Source organism: Hyperoodon ampullatus (genome assembly GCF_949752795.1).
Source record: "Hyperoodon ampullatus genome assembly, chromosome: 8".
NCBI classification, from domain to species: Eukaryota; Metazoa; Chordata; class Mammalia; order Artiodactyla; family Ziphiidae; genus Hyperoodon; species Hyperoodon ampullatus.
The window spans coordinates 66,190,885-66,214,063 of record NC_136921.1 but is presented as its reverse complement, the minus strand read 5'-3'; the positions used below and the strand labels follow the sequence as shown (position 1 = coordinate 66,214,063).

General features: G+C 44.1%; 1 protein-coding gene across 1 annotated transcript in view; it reads right to left on the bottom strand.

The window, feature by feature from the left end:
• Positions 1-23,179, bottom strand: part of KIF5C (kinesin family member 5C) — a gene marked incomplete at its 5' end in the record, with an annotated part of 177,576 nt that overhangs the window by 91,826 nt on the left and 62,571 nt on the right. Inside the window, 8 exons of the mRNA XM_079710017.1 lie at positions 793-941; positions 1,312-1,416; positions 4,055-4,179; positions 8,423-8,510; positions 9,193-9,248; positions 9,516-9,564; positions 14,787-14,891; positions 21,884-21,957. Coding sequence (XP_079566143.1) covers positions 793-941; positions 1,312-1,416; positions 4,055-4,179; positions 8,423-8,510; positions 9,193-9,248; positions 9,516-9,564; positions 14,787-14,891; positions 21,884-21,957 — 751 coding nt within the window. The remainder of the gene's footprint in view (positions 1-792; positions 942-1,311; positions 1,417-4,054; positions 4,180-8,422; positions 8,511-9,192; positions 9,249-9,515; positions 9,565-14,786; positions 14,892-21,883; positions 21,958-23,179) is intronic.

Here is a 23,179-nt window from a genome sequence, read left to right as displayed (position 1 = left end):
TTTTGCGGTATGCGGGCCTCTCACTGCTGTGGCCTCTCCCGTTGTGGAGCACAGGCTCCGGACGCGCAGGCTCAGCGGCCATGGCTCACGGGCCCAGCCGCTCCGCAGCATGTGGGATCTTCCCAGACCAGGGCACGAACCCATGTCCCCTGCATCGGCAGGCGGACTCTCAACCACTGCGCCACCAGGGAAGCCCCTTTGGACATTTTTGAAGGTGAGAAGAGGGCTGCCATCCTCCTCTTTCCTCAACATGCATGCTGCATCTCCTACCCCCAGGGTGAGTATCAGTATTTCTTCTCCCACCCTTTCATATTTATGCAACTACTCTACAATCACCTACGTTTCAGTTATTCTATCAGCAAATTTGCAGTGGATCCCAAATACTGAAGTAATTACTGGTAGTAGTGGTACCACTAATCATACTACTAAGACTGGTAGTTACCAGTCGAGTTATATACACTTGAAATCCTGTGAACCTGAGAGACTTAATTCCATGACGAACAAAAGTAACACTCCACTGAATAACCAACAATCACATCTATAATAAGCTTGAGTTGTTTTTTTCAGCATCATACCTTTGATAAGCATATTCCTACCCATTATTTTAAAACATAATTGTTCCTTTGGCCTCAATAAATGATGCCTCAAGTTTACAGGTCACCTGCTAGATGCAATTTACTAACAGGCTGCTTGCTTCCTCGCTCTGTTCCCTCTCTGACCCTAGCCCCTCGCCACTAACTCCTAACACCTAAGACCCAGCTCAGAGCGTAGGTTACGAGAGGCCACACCCACCTTTGTCCAAACATTAGCGTTGACTTGGTCTCAGCTTCATTGAATACCGAGGGAGAACAGCAAATAACGATGGTGGTTCTACAGTTCCCACCCAGAGAGTCCTGAAGAATCCGAGTCATCTTGCTGTCCCGGTATGGCACGTGTGTTTTCTGTTTAGGAAAAGAAAAAATATTGGCTGTTACAGCCCATTCAAAGAGAAAATACAGAGGCAAGCAAGTTAGTGATGGGAACTGGGCTTAGAAACATGTGAAATAAAAATCTGTTGCCTGGTCTTTGGATCTTGCCAAAGTGTGGAATGCCCATTCTGGGACCACCCGGGTCATATGAAAGTAGCATCACCATTCACACATTTTAATGGGCTAGATTTCCTAGCAAGCAGGGTGTCCACAGCCAGGATTCCCCCTGTCCCTTTCTGAACAAAAACAAATGAATCTCTGGGGTGTGTGGCAAAGAGAGTACACGAACCCAAAAGGTGACTTCTCATAATATCAGTTACTAGATGGGGACAGGGTCACTTACCGTCCCTTCTGCCAAGGCAGAGATCACATTTCCAAGAGCAGACAAAGACTTATTGATATTTTTAGCTTCGTCGAGAACAGCTCCCTCAGCACCAGTTTTGCTGACCTACCAGAGAGAAGAGAAAACAGTGAACTGCACAGGACAGCAAAAGCACAGAGGCGAAAATTCCAATTCACAGGAGGGCAAGCGTGGAGGAAGGGACTGATGTGAATCCTCCTAGAATGCAGGGGAAAATAAAAGTAAGTAAGAATCACGGTGATAAAACCTTCCCTTGTGCCTGAGGCTGGGGATTTGTTCTCTCTTGTTGTCATTTTCCTCTCAACTAGGTTTTAGGGGGAACAGCTGAGATGCCTCAAGTGTAGAGATGAGGATGCTTCCCAGGGGACATTTGTCCAGGGACACCAGGCTCCAAAAGTGCTGTCACTACAGAAAGGCTGGGGTCCTGCGAGACTGAACCACAGTCTCCATGCCCAAGAAGCATTAAGAGAAAACACGGTTCCAGCCACAATGAATGCACTATTGGGAAAGTGTAGATTACAAGCTCCAACTTCAAGCAAAGGACAAGAAGTGGCAGGGATGGTTATCCGGACTCTCTGCTCCTTCCCTACTTATTCCCATAGCAAGAAAAAAAAAAAGGAACAATCATCTAAAAGGAAAAATACTCGACAAGGCATGTAAGGCAAGAAAATGTATATTACATAGTGAATTTGTCTTTTTTCCTCTGCAGTTAGAGGGACCATGCACCATTCCTCCTCGGCTGTGTTATTACTGGTAATTTCCTATTTACAGCATTTGCTCTAGGTAGAAAGCAGTTCACAGATGCTAGAAAAAAGGGAACTCAACATGATTCATAGCTCTGCTGACTGGACAAACGACACGGCGGGGAGCGGCTGCGCTCTGAAGAAAGAAAGAAAAGCAGGGAAATGATTTTAAACTGTGCGAAGATGGATTTCAATTCTGTATAAAGGAGAAACTCCCGATAATAGAGATGAATGCATGTCCAAGGGGAGGTTTTTTCCAAAGAAAAATTCAAAGATTTCTCTGGAAATCATGTGTGGGTCCCCTGCTTACAGATGAAGAAATCACAGAGCTGCTGTGTCACAAGTATTAATAGTAACAGTCTGTTCACAAGGTGTTGTTTAAGGTGCTTTCACACTTGAGCATCTTAGCTCCATGAAATATGCGAGACAAGTACAATCAGCTTCCTTTTACAGACAAGAAAATTTTGAGCTCCAGGGATGTCAAATTGCCCACCCAAGGGAGGAACACCATTTAAGAAAGACAGGACTAAGACCCAGAGCTCTGTTCTACTAGATCACACTGCTACATTCATGCGGACACATCCAGGGCAAGGAAAACAGATGTTAGCACAGGAAATGACGTGCAGGACCACAACTTTAAAATGCCTCATAAATATCATAAGTAATAACCACTGATGCTGTGCAGGCCTCCACTCTCAACTGCCTGCATTAAGCACTTTTCAGCTGCATTTAGGCCTTAAGTACTCATCTCTGTGCTCTAAAGGGAAAGGGGGCAAGCTTGGGAAGAGGGAAGGGGTCACTGGGAGCTTTGTCTGGACCCATACAACAGGGGCGGCAGCAAAGCAGATGCTAGTTGCTAATGGCCGGTCTAGAAGTGAGCAGTGTTGCTCTCTACTCCCATTCTGGTGGGCATCTGTTTAAAGTTACAAGCCTGGACCAGTTCGATTTTTGACTGCCAACTAGGAAGATACATGTGATCTGCTCAAGGCTGGACAAACGCGGACAGGAGGACAATCCAAGTAGCCATTAATCACACGGATGTTAGTGGCCGTAACTTGGCGTCCAGCAACTCAGTGGTGGAAGCAGTAAGTGGGGATCAATGACACAGTTTGGGAGACTGACTGAGCTTCAGGGCCGGCCCTGATGGGGACAGTCAGCACAACATCAGAGATGAGGGAGGCCACATGGTATTGTGCACAGAGACTTGCTCTGTGACGTCGTCCGAGGTGGGCAGTGCCCCCATCCGGGGTCTGGCAGCAGGAGCCTCTGGTGGTGCTATGGAAGTGAGGCTGGGAGGGCAGAGGAGAGTTTCTGGGAAGCCTATTCAGTCTGGAGTATGGCCTCAGCCAGTGCCTGGGAGAGCATAGACAGGGTACAGATGCCAAAAGAAAACCCTCACAAAATCAGAGAAGGGTCAGGGCTTGAGGCTAAAACACTGGCTCCAGACCCCGTAGACTAAATGGAGTGAGGCTGCCCACACAGAACACGGTCAGTTCACGCCTCCTGCAGAGAGAAGCCGGGAAGGCAGGGAGAGCCCCACTTTCCAGATCTTCTATCAGCAAACAAACCTGCAGAGGCAGGCCTGCCACATTCCAGCGTCAGAGCCCCTTCCTGGCCTATTTGAATCTGTCAAAACACAGAGATCTTTCCTGTTCTCAGAAGTTCACGTCCCTCCAGCATTTGTGCCGCTGCCTTTGCCAGGCTAAGTTCACACCAACACTTGCCTCATGTCATCATCAGGGTCTATTAGGCATAAATCAGGTTGGCATTCAAAACACCTCCTGTGACATGAATAGGGGACTTCAGGACCAGAAAAGAAAGAGCAGAGAAATGAAGGTTAAATTTAATAACACCTTAGCACAACATCAGAAACTTTAAAAGCTCTTTAAAACCAGGGAATAGAAAGACATAAAAATTATCCCATTGCACACTGAAGCAAATAACGGGGAAACTGTGGATAATACAAATAAAGAACAAATTACCTTTTCGCTCCCAGCCAAATCAACTAGATAAAGCTTCCCACTGAGTTTTTTTTCAGTCTCTACATTCTCTTGTTTAATATTAATCAGGAAGATACTGTGACTTCTAGAGCTGTGTTCATTCATGTCTGAAAAGGAAAACAGTTTACTGCTCTACAATGAACATATAAATTTAGGTTGCAAGCATCTCAATAAAAAACACAACAAATCATGCCTAATAGCTCCTTTTTTTGTAAGTCCACTCAATTTAAAAAATTACCTGAGACCTCTTCTCCTGCAAAACAATGCTCACTCTAGAAATGAAAGATTTAAAATATTTTCACGTGGCAAAGAAATTAATCTAAAAATCGTGGTCAGTGGTTTAAGACAACAGAGTCTCGAGCTCTGCCTGAAGCCGCCATCCACCAACACGCCAATCCAGCCTACCTCTCTCCTTGAAGAGCTCAAGTCTTCCTCCCCTGCCTCATTTTAAGTCCCTCAGCCTTTATCATTCTGACTAGTACCTGATGTATTCCATCTTCTTCATGTGTGTAAGCCTTGCCTTATCAGTGATATCATAAGCTTTCTTAAGGAAGAATTATGACTTTCTTAAGGAAGGATTAAGACATACATTTCTTCTATAACCCATGCTAGGCACAGAGAAGGTCTCAAAGATGAAATATGCTTCATTAGGACCAAGCACCAAAAATAAAAATCTTCTTGGACCCTGGTCTTTGCTCACCAGGCAGGCAGAGACCCCAGTGACTGTTTTACTCAACCCCACTAGCAATTATTTCTCAAAACTATCTAACCAGCTTATGTGGGAAAAAACCCTAAAAGATTCCACAAAAACGTTAGAACTAGTGAATTTGGCAAAGTTGCAGGATACAAATGCAATACATAAAAATCAGTTGCATTGGGCTTCCCTGGTGGTGCAGTGGTTGAGAGTCCACCTGCCGATGCAGGGGACACGGGTTCGTGCCCCGGTCCGGGAAGATCCCACATGCCGCGGAGCGGCTGGGCCCGTGGGCCATGGCCACTGAGCCTGCGCGTCCGGAGCCTGTGCTCCGCAATGGGAGAGGCCACAACAGTGAGAGGCCCGCGTACCGCAAAAAAAAAAAAATCAGTTGCATTATATATAACAATAATGAACAATCCAAAAAGGAAATTAAGAAAACAATTCCATTTAAAATAAGAACAAAAAGAATAAGATACTTAGGAATAAACTTAACCAAGGAAGTGAGAGGCATACACTGAAAACTATAAAATGTTGCTAAAAGAAATTAAAGAATACACAAATAAATGGAAGAATAATCCTTGTTCTTGGATTAAAAGACTTAATATTATTAAGATGCCCATACTACCAACAGATTCAATGTCATCTCTATCAAAATCACAATGACGTTTTTTGCAGGAATAGAAAAGTCCATCCTAAAATTCAGATGAATCTCAAGGGTCCCTGAATAGCCAAAACAATCCTTAAAAAGAACAGAGCCTGGGCTTCCCTGGTGGCGCAGTGGTTGAGAGTCCGCCTGCTGATGCAGGGGACACGGGTTCGTGCCCCGGTCTGGGAAGATCCCATGTGCCGCGGAGCGGCTGGGCCCGTTGAGCCATGGCCGCTGAGCCTGCGCATCCGGAGCCTGTGCTCCACAACGGGAGAGGCCACAGCAGTGAGAGGCCCGCGTACCGAAAAAAAAAAAAAAAAAAAAAGAACAGAGCCTGTGCTCCGCAACGGGAGAGGCCACAACAGTGAGAGGCCCGCGTACCACAAAAAAAAAATCTATCTATATATATATATATATATATATATATATATATATATATATATATATATATATATATATATATAAACTTTTGTGTGTGAAAGGACACTATCAACAGTGAAAAGGTAACCCACAGAATAGAAAATATTTGTACATCATATATCTGATAAGGGATTGAGATCCAGAATATATAAAGAACTCCTACAAATAAACAACAGCAAAAAGCCAAACAACCCAATTTTAAAAAAATGGGCCAAGGACTTGAATAGCACTTCTACAAGGAAGATGCACAAATGGCCAATAAGCATATGAAAAAATGCTAAACATCACTAATCATTAGGGAAATGCAAATCAAAATCTCAATGAGATAGCACTTCACACCCATTAGTATGATGATTAAAAAGAAAAAAAAACCCAGAAAATAAGAAGTGTTGGCAAGGATATGGAGAAATTAAAACTCTTGCACATTGTTGGTGGGAATATAAAATGGTGCACCTGCTATGGAAAACAGTCTGGCTGTTCCTTAAAAAATTAAAAGAGAATTACCGTATGATCCAGCAATTCTACTTCTGGGTATTTACCCAAAAGAACTGAAAGCAGGAACTTGAACAGATATTTATAAATACCTCCATGTTCATAGCAACATCATTCACAATAGCCAAAAGTTAGAAGCAACACAATGTCTATCTGTGGATGAATGGAAAACAAAATGTGGTCTATGTATACAATGGAACATTATTCAGCCTTAAAAAGGAAGGAAATTCTGACACATGCTACATGGATGAATCTTGAGGACATTATGCTGAGTGAAACATGCACGTCACAAAAGGACTTGTATCATTCCACTTATATGAAGTACCTAGAGTTGTCAAATTCACTGAGACGGGAAGTAGGGTGGTGGTTACCAGGGGTTGGGAGGAGGGAGTGCGGAGGGTTATTATTCAATGGATATGGAGTTTCGCTTTGGGATAATTAAAAATTCTGGAAATAGGAAGTGGTGATGGTTGCAAATATTGTGAATGTACTTAATGCCACTAAATTGTACACTTAAAAGTGGTTAAAATGGTAAATTTTATGTTATGCATAATGTAACAAAATAAAAAAAAAACTTACCAGAATGATAAGAAAGATAGTAATGTTCTGGACCAACAGTTCTGAACCAGGGGGCCAAGATGGACTTTCAGGTATGTCATGAATAATTCATAACTAACAATAACTTAAGAAACAGTGAAACACTTCTTTACAAATGAGAGATGCTATTAGTATAAGAATATCAGTCTTACATTCTTTCCTATATGCGCATAAGCAGAAGAGAAAGAAGTAGAGTTTAACCTACACTGTATACAGGTCTAGGCTCACCTATGAAACTTGCCATGTATATGAATATCATCTGATACATTTGTGGGGGTAGGGAAACAGTTGAGAATTACAGTTCTGGATCAAAGGATCATAGCACCAGTCAACCAAGCAAAGCTTGAATCTCTTCTACACCATGCGGGGAACTCACTACCTCCCCAGGTAGCAGGTTTTACTTGGGGCAGCATTAGGGACTAGAGTTCTTCTTGTGAAAGGTTAAAATCTGCCTCCATGTAGCTTCAACAATCCTGGGTGGTCTACTCATTCAGATCAAACAAAGCAAGCTGACTCTCTTTCTTAATGTCAGCACCTTGAAGATATTATGAAAAATATGTTAAGAAACACTGCATTGCCCACATGCCCTCCCCAGACATTTTTCTCTCTTCAAAGCTAGAAATCCTTCAGGGACTTCCCTGGTGGTCCAGTGGCTAAGACTCCGTGCTCCCAATGCAGGAGGCCTGGATTCGATCCCTGGTCAGGGAACTAGATCCCGCGTGCTGCAACTGAGGGCCTGCATGCAGCAACTAAAAGATCTCACCTGCCGCAACTAAGACCCGGCGCAGCCAAATAAATAAGTATTAAAAAAAAAAAGTTAGAAATCCTTCATTCTTTCAAGTCCTCTTCACATGAACTCACTCTCATCTGTGCACATCTCATCTGAATAAGACAGATAGCCCCCATCTTTTCATGGAAACTCTGCTGCTCTAACACCATGTGACCTGCTTCCCTGAGACGGGCCGAGGAAGACATCGCAAGGTAAACCAGCTGACCTATGTTTGTTACCAACAAGGCATCACAAAGTTTACAGTCAAGCTCCCGTTCCTCCATGTCTTTCTTTTCCTTGTTTACAAAGGGCAGAAATCTAACATGGTTTCTTTCCATGCGTATGACTGGCCTATAGAATCTGTTGGTTTGGATTTTTTTAAACAATAACATAATCAAAATAAATGAACTTAGAAGCTTACTTTCTTCCCCCTTTAGTTGGTTGGTTGGTTGTTTACCCCAGTGTTCAGGCTTAGGCTGTTACCAGGGCCCAGTCAGTGTCACCAGACATTTCCAACAGGCCCCTGGACAGCAGGAGGCGCTGTTTCCCAGGACCTGCCCAGGCCCGCTGGTACTGCTTACACCCCTGTGTTTTGAGTGCCAGGAACTGCTTTACAACCTCCTTCCCCTGCATTATTCCATTTGGACCTCATTACCCCCACCCAACCTGGTTGGTTGGCAGACGTTTGTGTCCTAAGTTAGAGGGGAGGAAACACCACCCCAGGCTTACTCGTTACAGCCACGTGGCGGTTTGCTTTGCCTTCATCTATCACGTCCATGACCTCCTCCGGGCTTGACACAAACCGCTCGGTGCACCCCTGCAAGACAGCCAGATCAGGTTGGTCATGGAAAAACTGAAAAGCAACATGACTTTGAAACAGCTAGACATTTTCCCACTTCTCTTCTAGAGCTGTCAATCCAGAGAAAGGCTGCACTGTCCACCCAACAACTTTTCCTCCTCACCTAGGCTTTGCAGTGTACATTAAAAAGAAGTCTGAGCAAACGCTAGGAAACCCAGAAGTAAACCATAAAATAAATGCCAGATTTTAAGTACATATCCATACTCATCAGCAGTGGAGACAGAAAATAAAGAAGGAAACCAATGACAGAAAAAGAAATGGATGAAATCTTGCTTTGCCTTTCAATCTAGCCACCAACTTTAATTAGATACTGAAGTTGTAGACATAATGCTATGACAGGTTTCTCCTAAGTGCAAAGTATGAACAAATGTACTCAATGCCAGAGCCTCTTTAAATGTGAATAATAAATGTTCAGTTCTCCAGTTCTTACCTCATGTGATTTGACATCTGTGATATACTTACATAGAAATAACTGAAGAAATTAAAAGTCAGTTTTTTTAACCAGATGAATATTAAATATAAGGAACATGATTAAATATCTATATGCACTTTTTAGGTAATATTCTGGGCATCTTATGTAATAATTATGACAGTGACTGGAGAGAAATCAATTGCATCATCAATCAAGTTTTCCTCATACCTTTACGTACGGGACTCTGTTTTTATCTTCATGAACAGCCAAGTTTGTCTTGGATACTACAGAGATCATGATGATGACATGCAAAGAAGAAAACAAAAGTTAAAGACCCTGTACTGGAGAAAAAATAGAAATTGTTACAGAAGATAGGTAAATCTAATCACTTTGCAATGACTCAAGTTAAAGCTTTGGCTGAGAATAAGCAGATAGCCTGAAGGCAATAGAACATCCCTATAAATTCCTTAAGCAGAAGTGCTGTAAATCATGCCAACCTTTCTGGACTTTAGTTACAGAACAAATAAAAGACAAGAATTCGGGTTACTCACCATCGAGTAAGTCCCTGATTTTGTCCAGGTAGATTTCAAAATAGGAAACCTGATTAAAAACAAATTGATTTTGAAACAGAAATGCCACCCTCTATTTCAAAAACATCATTATTAGAACTTGTAAAAGCTTTTTGTTATGCCACGAAGAGTAAGAAGAGGTCTACAAAGTGAAGATTCAGAGTCTAGAGGGCAGAGCTCCAGCCCACTCCCCTGGCCTCCTGCTTCCTGCTTGTCAGCTTGCTCTACAAGTCCCTGCTCAATGGGCCACTCTCCATCCCCACATCAGAGTTCCCTTCACTTCCAGCCAGGTGTTATTTACATCCTGTGCTAGACAGCCTTATAGGAGGACTCTACCTTTTCACCTTAGATGAGCACCAAGCAAACTTCTAGGTATGACAACAGCTAGAACAGAACATGTCCTTTGCAAGTAACTGTCAAAAATCAGTAGACCTCACCGCAGGCATGACATTAACAGCCTCTTCAGACCAGGGAGGGAGCATGTTCCAAACATTCACATGAAGAAGGTGGGGAGGGGGATAAGGGCAGTTTGCTTGGAACTACAGAACAGTAACAGGGAGAGAGCTGGTGATAGTGGCCAGCTTTGGGGAGTCCAGGAAGGATTTGAACAAAACGCAATTTAATGAAACACAACTAGACTGTGAGAGGGAAAGGACGCCTTCCAATTAGTTATTCTCAAACTTCAGTCCCAGCACTGCCTATATCAGCATCTCCCATAGCGTCTGTTTAAATTGCCCTGAACCCTACTGCAATCCTCCTGAATCAGAATCTCCAAGAATAGGATTTAGGAATCCGCTTCTAAACTCCCCAGGTGATTCTTATCTTATCTCAGCCTGATATCTGAGAACAACTTTAACTGGATACGTGATCTTGGAGATTTAATTCACAAGTAACCAAGACCCTAGACCTCAACATTCCCATCTGTCAAATGAAGCCATTCGACGTGATGATATCAAAAATTCCCTCTAGGATTCTGTACTGTCTACACTTGCCTTCTGCAGACCAGATCAACTGTCCTCTCCCTCAAGTTCATGGGCTGTTTTTTTTTTTTTTTGAAATGTAAACAGAGGATTGAGCCAAAAAGGTGTTTTAAAAGTTGAAAAGTAGTTTTAAAGTTGGGATGTAACTCTACCTGTGAAATCTCACCCCTACATCCCAGCTCTGGACCAGTCCTGCCTCGAGGCAGGGGAAGGTGAACACTCCCTAACCCAGCACTAGTCCCAACCCTGCTCAGCCCTGTTTCATTATCTTTTGTCCGTGTCTCAGCCTGGAACATCCTGGTACCTCGTTTCTCTGAGATCTGGGGTCCTGGCTTCAAACCCTGGAATCTGTAGCTGAGCATCCTCTCCCTAACAACCTCTGCATCCTTGAATGTCTGTCAAACAGCCCTGTCACTGACCCTCTCTGTCACAGATACAACTACCTGACCTTTGCAAGACCTACTGCTCTGGAAACCTCTCCCTGTGGCTGGAATCCTAGGGTCTGCTTGGCCTCTAACCTTAGACATTTCTAACCCAGCCCTTCTGCAGCCCACTCAACCCTGGTTCCAACCCATTCTATGTATTTCAGAATTGTCTGGTCTTCATTAAGACTTTCCTGTTATCTTTGAGATCTTAAGCTTGTGCCCTTATTTCCATAGGTTACAGAGAAAATTAATGACATCCAAAGACCGGTTGTGAACTAGATATTAGGAAATCTGGCAATTAGAATCTTGTCCATTTAATATAAATAGAAAGAGAATTCTGATTTATTAGTTTCTTTTTACCATAGCAGATAGTGGTTGCTTTGGGGTGGGGGGTTGAATTTTGTTATTTTTATCACCTCAAGTACTTTGTAAAACTAAATGGAAGAAAAATAAATAAGCATTGTTTGGCACTAGGAGAAAGCATGTTCAGAAATAATATTTAAAGCCTCGGTGAGACCGGCCAGAATGGCCATCATCAAAAAATCTACAAACAATACATGCTGGAGAGGGTGTGAAGAAAAGGGAACCCTTTTGCACTGTTGGTGGGAATGTAAATTGATACAGCCACTATGGAGAACAGTATGGAGGCTCCTTAAAAAACTACAAATAGAGCCACCATATAACCCAGCAATCCCACTACTGGGCATACACCCTGAGAAAACCATAATTCAAAGAGTCATGTACCACAGTGTTCATTGCAGCATTATTTACAATAGCCAGGACATGGAAGCAACCTAAGTGTCCATCGACAGATGAATGGATAAAGAAGATGTGGCACGTATATACAACGGAATATTACTCAGCCATAAAAAGAAATGAAATTGAGTTATTTGTAGTGAGGTGGATGGACCCAGAGACTGTCATACAGAGAGAAGTAAGTCAGAAAGAGAAAAACAAATACTGTATGCTAACACATATATATGGAATCTTAAAAAAAATGGTTATGAAGAACCTAGGGGCAGGACAGGAATAAAGACGCAGACATAGAGAATGGACTTGAGAACACGGCAGGGGGGTGGGGGGGGGTGCAGGGGGAAGGGTGGGGGAAAGGGTAAGCTGGGACGAAGTGAGAGAGTAGCACTGACATATGTACACTACCAAATGTAAAACAGATAGCTAGTGGGAAGCAGCTGCATAGCACAGGGAGATTAGCTTGGTGCTTTGTGACCTCCTAGAGGGGTGGGATATGGAGGGTGGGAGGGAGGCTCAAGAGGGAGGGGATATGGGGATATATGTATGCATATAGCTGATTCACTTTGTTATACAGCAGAAACTAACACAACACTGTAAATCAATTATACTCCAATAAAGATGTATAAATAAATAAAGCCTCTGTGAGACTCACTTTAAGGAACAGATTTTCAATATTGCCTTAATCAAGCCTCTTTTTCTTGATTAAGCCTGTCACTACTCAGTTCAAAATAAGAAGCAGTCAATAACTAACTTGCTCATTTACAATTATTATTTGTGAAATAAGACAGCCTAACTACAAATGCAGGACAGGAAACTGGACTGTAAAATTCAACCCTAGACGTGAGTATTGTTCCTCCTCTCCTTCCCCTTCATGCTGGGGCTATTTTTATCTTAATAAGATTCTAATATGAGACCTTATTTTGAGGGCAATAATTGGTTTAACATCTTACTCCAGGATTATCCCATAAGAGCCCTATAGTGGTTTAAGGTATTTCTATGCAAACAGCCTTAAAGATGCACTAAGCTCCTAAATCTTGATCCCATCAAAGCAACAAGTGTCTGTATCCTCAGATATAAAAAACTCTAGCAAGGAGGAGAAGCTGGCTTCAGCCAACAAAAGGAGCTGTAAAGAAAAAGATTTGCTGGATGTACTTTATAATTGGGCAAACAGTTTCTGACCTGTTTAAATATAATTTGGGGAAGGTACACAGCAGAAATAAGTAAAGGTGGAAATTTAATATAATGGAACAGGTACTGCACGTGGGGTTGGTCAGATCAAGAATCTAAATCTCAACTCTGGGGCTTCCCTGGTGGCGCAGTGGTTAAGAATCCACCTGCCAATGCAGGGGACACGGGTTCAAGCCCTGGTCCGGGAAGATCCCACATGCCACAGAGCAACACAGCCCACATGCCACAACTACTGAGCCTGCGCTCTAGAGCCCGCGAGCCACAACTACTGAAGCCCGTGCGCTTAGAGCCCGTGCTCTGCAACAAGAGAAGCCACCGCAGTGAGAAGCCCGCGCACTGCGACAAAGAGTAGCCCCGCTCACCACAACTAGAGAAAGCCCGCGCACAGCAACGGAGACCCAACGCAGCCAAAAATTAATTAATTAAATTAATTAACTAAATCAATAAATCTCAACTCTGCCGAGGACATGTCACTCTGGCCATCTGGCTCTATATCTTTGAACGTTAGTTTCTCACCTCTAAAATGATGGGCCTAGGCACTTGGGTCCCAGCCTTCAAGGATGATCAGCCTCTTGGTTGATCTGCTCACCTCCAAGTCTGCTAACTGCCCCTTTCTCCTCCACCTCCTTGTGAACCCCGTCCCCAGTCCCTGTGGCGGGGACCCTACCAGCCACGTGCATCCTGGACACAGCTCATCGGAGCTGGGGGCGGGGGGTACCTACTGGAGGCTGGGCCAATGGGCCCCTCCCCAGGGGAATGAGGAATTGGAAATAAGGGAATGTGGAGCAGAAGCTGCCATGCACCCTCTTTCCCATACACAGAAAAGAGAAAGATGGTCTGGAACAAGGGAAAGAAATTAAGCAAGAGGGTGGGGATTAAAGAAATTAAGAAACGTGGGGACTGTAATGGAGATGGAGTTTCTTTTGGGGGTAATGAAAATGTTCTGGAAGTAAATAGTGATCATGGTTGTACAATTTTGAAAATATACTAAAAACCATCAAACTGTACACTTTAAAAAGGTTAAATTTATGGTATGTGAACTATATCGCAATTTTTTTTAAGTTAAAAAAAAATAGGAAAAGCGGAGCCTGGATTTCTTACTTCTCCACAACTCCCCGCCCCCATGCCTGCTGTCAGATTCTGTATCTTATAACAACTTCCTCTATTTGCTTAAACAAGTAGCTTTCAGTCACTTGCAAACAAAGGCGTTCCAATGAATATACCCCTTCTACCAAATGTTATGAATTCACAGCTATAGTTGAGTAGAAATCTCTTTCAATTCAAATTTAAGTCAGAACATAGGTTTGAAAAACAAAAACAAGGAGGAAAAGAATTCCCTTTCCTAACATTTCTCAGAATGCGCTCCTCAAAATACTAGTCTGTCATCCTCCAAGAAGGGTAAAGTATGTCCACAGTCAAATAAGATAGGAAATGTAATATAGTACATGTCCACTTTGCAGAACTGCATTCCACGTTAGCATATTTAAGCTTGGGCTAAGTTTAACATTGTTCAACAAAGCATTTTCCCAGCTAATTTGACCACATACGCCTTTTCCATTGTAGCCCACTGAGTAATAACATGGGGGATTGTATTCCATGGAACACACTTTGGGAAATGCTGTCCTCACCCAATCATGGACACAGGCCAGTCAGACCTACAGAAATCCACAGGGTAAAGGGTAGAATTCAGACAACTACCAAGATGATTCCATACTAAAAAGGGCTTTTACTTATCTCAGTATTTCCTCAGTGTTAGCCTGAGTCATTAACTAATAAATATGGTTCTGCTGATCACAGGAATGTCATTTAAATTAGATAAAATCTTCTATGTATACATAAAAGAGAAAAGCAAAGAAACATGATTTGGGGCTCAGTTTCTTCTCTTGGGACTCAATAATAGCACTTACCTTGATGTGGAACTCCAGGTTTTCGTCCATGGAATAGATATGGTCAAAGATGTCGTGTGCGATCCTTGGGATGATGCCCATGAGTTGAGGGTCATGTAGCTTCCCCTAGTGAGTGAAAAAGACAAACACAGGGAGCTAAAGAGTGCTGGGCGACACGTGAGAGAGAGAGAAGGGACCGAACCTGGGCTTCTTAAACAGGACTCCGTGGAACAGGGAGCACCACGCAGGACTGCCTGCTCCCTAGGAGATCTACCCGACCTGCCAACAGACCAACAGTTAGTGTAACTCAACCAGGCAGGGGAGAGCATGTCCTGCTGGCCTTGAAGTCCCCCAATATCCCCTCGTGCTGTCACTGCGGGCAGCAGATCAGTGTGTATGTGGGCGAGTGTGTGGGTAGGAAGGAGGGTAGGAAGGAGAGAAAGGGAGAAAGAATGAGGTTACATGTGTGACTGTAACATACTAAATGTGGGCTTTGTTTTGGAAATTTTACAAACTGACCAAAACCTACAAATCCAAGTTAATCTGCCTTAATGAAATCACCTTGAGAGCTGATAAATACAGTTTCATTCACATCATCATTGCTCAAAAATTTCTAAGAAACTTATTCTGGAAATACCTTCAGTAGCACTTTACACACCAATCAAGAAAATCCATTTTATCAATTTCTTTTTAAAATCTGTAATTTCCAGCCCAAACTGTTCCAAATAATTTTTGACTGTTTCTAATACATAAATCTGCTTATAAAATATTCTCTTATTCTTTCCCTGCCTTTTTCCATTTCTATTCATTTTACCTAAGGTGTGGATGGATAGGTGAATGTTTCTGTTATTTGGACTATCACTAAATCCATTTTCAAGATCCAGAATTTGCCACCTCTGAAGAGCTTCAAAAAGAGACAGCATAGGATCTGAAAGCAATTCCTAAAGAAGAGTTCTAGAAGTGTTTCAAGCAACAGGCTTAGCAAGGACCTCGGTGCACAACTCTCAGAGACCCTTCTTCATGCCCACACCAAAGGAACACTTAGAAGTTCCATCACAGGTTAAACAACCCGTTGGCATACAAACACACGTCTAAAGTGATTGCCAGCAACTGTCTCCCCAGAGAATCACACATGCCTTTCAGAAGTTCTAAAACTCTAGGAAGAAATGGAACTGGAAGCAAAGCCAGTCTGCTCTTTAGTTTTCCAGGGATGCTCAACAGCCTTTACAACTTTGACTCATACATCTTTGTTCAAAATCTGCCCAATACCTGCAAGATCTGCTTTGTTTTCCTCAATCAAGTCCTCTTTTTCTTTCAGAGGTTCACTGCCTGGTGCTTCTCTAACAAGATGACTTCTGAGCCAACATTTGAGTTACCAAAAGCAAGAAGTTGCATGAACCCTGGCACTGACTACAGGCCACAAAGCACTTTCCATTATGAGTCCTCCTTCACGCACCTGATTCCCGACCTTCCACTCTGTTCAAAGCAAGAGAAAAGCCGAATTCAGACACATCTGGCCTCTGGCTCTTACTCAGAAAACAGGTACTCTTCTGGAATGCCTCATCTGCTAAGGACCCTAAATCATTTGATGTGTTTCTGTTGTTTTTTAGTTTAACTGTACAATCCCTAAAGGCAGGGTGGCCAGTGCATATGTATTTCCTCCCACTGCTTATGATACTTGGTATAGTATCTACTGCATAGAATTACTGTAGAATTTAAATTACACAGTATATATAATGCGCTTAGTGACAATAAATGTTATTATTCAGCTCATGATACATTCTCGCAAGAAGCTGCTGGGGTTTACTTGACTTGAAGAGTCTGAAAACATGTTTCCACCCCAAACCATTAATATATATATCTAATGGGGCTTCCCTGGTGGCGCAGTGGTTGAGAGTCCGCCTGCCGATGCAGGGGACACGGGTTCGTGCCCCGGTCCGGGAAGATCCCACATGCCGCGGAACGGCTGGGCCCGTGAGCCATGTCCACTAAGCCTGCGCGTCCGGAGCCTGTGCTCCGCAACGGGAGAGGCCACAACACTGAGAGGCCCGCGTAGCGCAAAAAAAAAAAAAAAAAAAAAAAAAAGTAACAAATCAAATATTGGACCCCACCTGCTCTGGACTATGGAATTTGCTGGCAGAAATGGTACCTACAGTGAAAACACAGTCAAATGCGACACCACTGGGCCAATCTGACTCAAGAGGGTCCAAAGTGTGCCCTCTACACTGCCACCCAGAGCTCTTTAATAATTCATCATAATCCTTTAGCTTCTCTTCAGTGGCCCACAGCCAAAGAAGAATGATCAATAATCTAAAAATCATTTATAATTGACTCAAATCTGTTTCCCTAGATGCTTTCCCTTTCAACGGATTTATCTTCCAATTGATTCTGGGTGTACACAAGTATTGACATCCCTTGTTTGCCTTTGGCAGGGTAAGAATCAAGGCAGAGCCAGGATGAATCTGGACACTTCCTGTTTTGCTGCCCTGAAGACCCAACCTGAAAATCACGTGAGAAGGAGCACACGTTCATTTGGAGAACACCTAATAATACCCCCATCCCCTCAGTGACAGAGTGACGTCCAAGTCTACCACAGGTTTAGGGGCTGGGATGCTTGCTCTAGCTCATAAACCCAAGAGTGGTGAGGGCCTTTATGCTCAGTAAACCAAGGCTGCCAAAACAATCTGTGTGTGTGTGTGTGTGTGTGTGTGTGTGTGTGGTGTTAATGTACATGGTGTGTAGTGTGTGTATGTGTGGTGTGTGTGTGTGGTGTTAATGTACATGGTGTGTAGTGTGTGTATGTGTGGTGTGTGGTGTGGATGTGTGTCATGTAGGTGTGTGTAGTGCTGATTTCTGTGGTGGTGATATATGTAGTTTGGGTGTGCTGTGGCTGTGTGTTCATGTAGTGTGTGTATCTGCAGTATACGTGGTGTGTGCAGTGTGTGGGTGTGAGTGGCATGTGGATGTGTGTGCAGGGCTGTCGATGTGTGGTGGGTGTGTGGCGTGGAGGGGTGTGGGGTTTGTGTGTGGTGAGGACGGATGTGTGTGGTGTGTGTACGGGACAGAGAGGTATTCCAGAAAGGTCTTCACTGCATCTATGTTGACTGCTTTGCAAATGAAATGCACATGTACACATACAATAAACAGTCACCTCAGGCAATAAAAGGTGGTCAGGAGGCAAAGAGCTATAGAAACTCAGAGAACAGAAAAGTCCCTTCCAGCTGGGGTGATACGGATGGCTTCCTTGAGAGACACCAAATCCTGAGGGATGAGTAAGATTAAGGATGGACAAAGAGGATGTGGGCAGAGGAGAGGAGATGGGAGTAACAGAACAAAGGTAGGAACTGAGAGAACAACGACAGGTTTAGTCGGCTGGAGGATCAGGGATGGACTCAAGTGGAATGTCCAACTCCATCATCTTGTTTCTCCCATAAAGCAAAAAGAAGAGACATTTTAATGCCTGCATCCTGTATAATCCTCTTCAAAAACTTTCCCCAGGCTTCCCTGGTGGCGCAGTGGTTGAGAGTCTGCCTGCCGATGCAGGGGACGCGGGTTCGTGTCCCGGTCTGGGAAGATCCCACATGCCGCGGAGCGGCTGGGCCCGTGAGCCATGGCCGCTGAGCCTGCGCGTCCGGAGCCTGTGCTCCGCAACGGAAGAGGCCACAACAGTGAGAGGCCCACGTACTGCAAAACAACAACAACAACAAAAAAACCCAACTTTTCCCACTTCTGAAGGTGGCCTTCTCGGAGCACATGTGAAAGCAGAAAGCAGACCCAGGCCACTGGCCATGGAACAAGACTCCCTTTGTTCCAGCCCCAGTGGCCGCCTCAGCCTCCCAAGCAGGACAGAGTTTCCTGAAACACTTAAGATGGGAGAGCAGGGGGCCTGTCAGCGCAAGAGCACCAATGCACTCAGACAGGCTCGTTAAAAATCACTTGGCAACTCCTCGCAGCATGGCAGCCTGCACTCTTCCAGGGCCTCCAGGTGTCCCTTTGGGCAGAAGGAAAAACACTGCGTGTCTCCATCCATCTAAATCCGTGTGCAGAAGAGGGCCACAAAGTGAGGCACGGGGCCGAGAGAAGCCCTTCCCAGCCTCCCGCGCTGAACAAAGGCCCAGCCCTCTCTTCCCCGGGCAGCCGGCACCCAGGGACCTCTCTTCCAACCCTCCCCTGAGCGCTGCCCACCAGAGCCCAGCCAGGGCCCAGTGCACCAAGGGTCCTATGGAGCTTAGCACCAACACTGCCAAGTATTTCCTCTTTGCAGTGAAAATCCGCCTGAAACGCACCATTTTCAGAAGCTAATGTTTCCAATTTTATGTCGGCTCATCTGTTTGTTCCCCTCAGGAGAAGGTATGGAATCACCATTAGATGTCAGACCCAAAACGGAGGGGATTAAAATGAAAAACAGCTTTTAAATGTGACAGCGCCGTCCATTCAGGGAGTTAACAGCCCCTTGCAAAAGCCTTTAAAGGATCACAATGTGTAATGCCGAATACAGAAAATCCTCCTTTCAGATGGTGAGAGCCCTGCGGGGGTTTTTTTAATTTAATTGCATTCCAGGATCTTGGGTTTCCTGGTCTCCTACAGTCTCTGGATTTCAGCTTGGGGTTCCTCCTTTCCTCTGTTTTCCTCTAAAATATCCCCTACCTTTTCTCCAACCTAAAATCACCCAACAGAAAGAGCCAGATGAAGTGTGTGTAGGGGGTGAGAAGGTGCTGGAAAGGACCCACAACCACCCCTCTCCTTCCTCCTGTGGGCCTAAGCATGTGATCCTTCAAAGTCACGATAAAGAAAAGCAGCTCATTACTAGCAACCATTTAAAACTGACAAGGATGGAAAGGAGACAGAATTTAGGCAACTGTTAGAGTGGCCCGCACAGAATCCCATTCCCTTTAGGTCCCGTGGTTCCCTCTGGACCCACAGCACTGCTCCAGGAGTTGCGTGGCTGACACCGTGAGTCACAGAGGGCTGGTGATGCCCTCATTTAATAAGACACCTCCAATTTTAGTGTGAAAGAGCTGGCATACCTCTTTGCCATCTCTTCACACCCACCTATCCCTGCCATACACACAAAACACAAACTAAGGTTTTACTCTGGGGACAGGTCTCTCCTTTGATAGTTTACAATTTAAATTTCTGACATTTAGCAAACACTTTGTATTTCCCAAAGACGAATTAATCCCAAAGCTTAAAAGGTCACTTGTAGAGGCAGTTTTGTAAGATGTGGGGGGATTTTAAATATTGCATTTTTTGTATTGTATATTGTTTGGTAATTTTCCAAAGAACTAAGGAATGATTCCCTCATGAGAAGCCATCTCTTAATCTCTCTCTCGCTCTCTCTCGCTCTCTCTCTCTCTCTCTCCCTCTCCCTCTCTCTCTCTCTCTCTCTGTCCCATGCCTTATGACCCATGAAGAAGGTTCTGTCCATGGTTACTGAAGTGGGTGGAACTTAGGAAATGTATATCACTGCGGCTTTTCTAGAAGGTTAAGGGTCGGGGGCCCAGGAGGAGAGGCAGGCGAGGGGCCAGAGCCGGAGAGTGGGGACGGCCGGGCCTGTACCTCCATTTCCAAGGAGTACTGCAGTAGGATGTGAGATGCAGAGAAGAGAGACGGAAAGGCTCAGGTGTCAGGAAACAGTCCTGCTCCGTCTAGAAAAGGTGGCAAATAAACCTCGTTCTTCTTTTAATCCGTACAATCTCTGAACCACTCTGTCTCCAGCAAAATGGTGGGGGTGGGGGGAAGCGAGTCAACACAACAGGAATGAGATCCCCAGAGGCACACCCCACACTTGAAATCGGTGTGAGCAGAACATCAGAGCCCTGAGGATTTTAGCCTCGAGCCTTTGAAATCTCTTCTTCAATAGCAATGATTCATAAGCGAAACCAATTCTGCAGCAGCGTCTCAGTGACATTCCCAAGAGGGGATAGTAAATGAAAAACATAAGCTTGAAGGATTAAGGATTCATCTTACCCTGCTGCTTGTAAGCTGAATTCCCCAAACTTCCTCTGTGTCGTTTCTTATAATAACTGCTCTTCACCTCTCCTCACCTGTCAGGTGGGCCCAGCCTTCAGAAGAATTATCCAGCCCCAAAGGCCATATAGGAGTCCGATCCATGGCAAAAAACAGGAAAAGAAGATGGAAAGGGGACCAATTTTGTCTGCAGGCGCGCCTTGTCTGGAAGACAGCCTGGAGCCACAGAGCTCCGGGGCTAAGAGTTAGAGCTGGTGTCACACCCCCAAGTGCACAGAGAAGCCAGGTGTGTAAGTCTGCGAGGAAGGATGCTGAACACTTGCTCACAATGTGTGTGGAGGGGACTAGGGTACACTGGAGGGCCCAGCCCCACAAACGTGGGTCAGCCAGGGCCACCATGAGGCTATCATTTTCACAAATACTTGATCGAAGCCTTCCTAGGTGACCACCACGGTCCCACACAATAGCAACGTGAGTATAAAGGTGAACAAGACAATGAATAGCACTGCTCCAGTGAAGCTTACACTTGATATTATGGTGAAATTTCACCCAGAGTTGCTAGATCTTCAGCATTTTCAACCAAAGTTGGACACTTAGAATTGTTTGAAACCATCCCATTTTAAATACTGCCTGCAATTAAAAACAAACAAACAAACAAAAACCCCCCAAAAAACACTGTGCAGATCAAACAAAAATATGTCTGTGGGCTACATTTGGTCCACAAGCCAACTTCTCTCAACCTCTGACCTACCATTTTTTATTTATTCAGAAGAGACTCGCCTCCCCAGAGGCCCTTCTTAGACTAAATGGTTTTCACAGCAGACTTTCTCAGTAAGATTGGGGCAGCAGTCCACAGGGATACTCACACCACTGTTTAGCTTATCGATGATTATTTTAAATAGAGTTTATTATTCCTATTTTGACAGAGCTATCAACAAAGGATTTTTTAAAATACTGAACTACTGAGATTTTATTACTCAACAATATTTTTAAAACTCTCAAAGACATAAAAAATTGTGACACAAACATAACCATCCCTTAACCATCTACTGCCCAGTCAAAAAGCCGCATGCAACTCGCATTTTGCTGAAAGCACCAGTTCCGTTCAGTCATCTCAGAGACGACATAACAGCACGCTGCAACCTTACCTCCATGGTGTGCGTTTTTCCTGATGATGTCTGTCCATACGCAAAAATTGTCCCATTATAACCCTCAAGGACATCTGTGAGCAAGAAAAAAAATTAAAATTAACTCATTACTTTGATTGCATGCTAGTGCTGGTTGCCTGTTTTAGAATTACATTTTCCAAATGGTCCATCTCATTTTTCACACAAATTATGTATTTCAACTCCATTTGCACTTTAAGTAGAATTGTGAGATAAAAGCAGGAATGAGGGCCTCCACTACTCCACAAAATAAAAAGAAATGGACTCACATGGCTACAGAATATATTAATGAAGAAGGAGGCAGACACACTTTCTCCTGGTAATATCAAAATCGAAACAGGTATCGAGCAGTATACTTTCTTTTTAGTAGAAAGGTATTTGAGTTTTCTTCTCCACGTTGATCTCTTGAGATCAGTTGAGGTGGGAAAAAAAAACCCAAAACATTATCGTGCCCTGAGTCTCTGGAGTGAGGTGTAGAATAGGATTTCTCTCCTGAAGATCTGATTTGGGTCGGTTTAAACCCTGGCCCAGTCGGGCTCCTTGGGGAGGTTTCTTGAGAAGGCCGCGCTAAGCCCCTTCAGAGCAGAGCTACTCCACAGCTGGGGCAACAGGGTCCTACTCTGTAAACTGAGACACATGGTGACAATCCGATCAGCCCAGAAACCAACTGGGCCCTGACTAGAATTTCGGGCCTCTGTTTTTTCAGTGACTGTGCTAGCAAGATGACCCTGGCCCAAGAGCATCGGGAATTTCTTTTAGTTACACAAGAATCAGACTGTGCCACACGCTGCAGGCCGCTTCCCTCTCTCTCACCCAGGGATGAGGGGAGGCGTGTGGACAGATGGACTGACGCTGCTATGAGCTGACGTTTATCTGTGGGAATTCTTTCAAAGCAGCAAAGGTGATTAAAATATATTTAGTGCTCATTTCCCTCGATCCTACTTCATCCACATAAACATCACTGAAAGCGGAATGATGCATAATTAATATTCCCTGACCCACCATCTCTATATAAAGGGAGGAAGTCCTCATTCCTAAAAGCACAGAGGGGTGGGGACAGGAGCCCCATAAGGGGGTGTTCTCTCCAAGGCCATTTACAGAAAAATCAAGCCAGGCAATCAGCTCCATCTATTTCAGGCCCTGATTAGGTTGGTTTGTTTGCTTTTTTGGTCTCTCTCAATTTTATGACACTGGTTAGTTTCTGTTGTTTTGTTGGGTCTTTTAAAAAAATTTTAATACACATTGTACTGGTCTGAGGTTTTGGAGTGTGAACTGGGA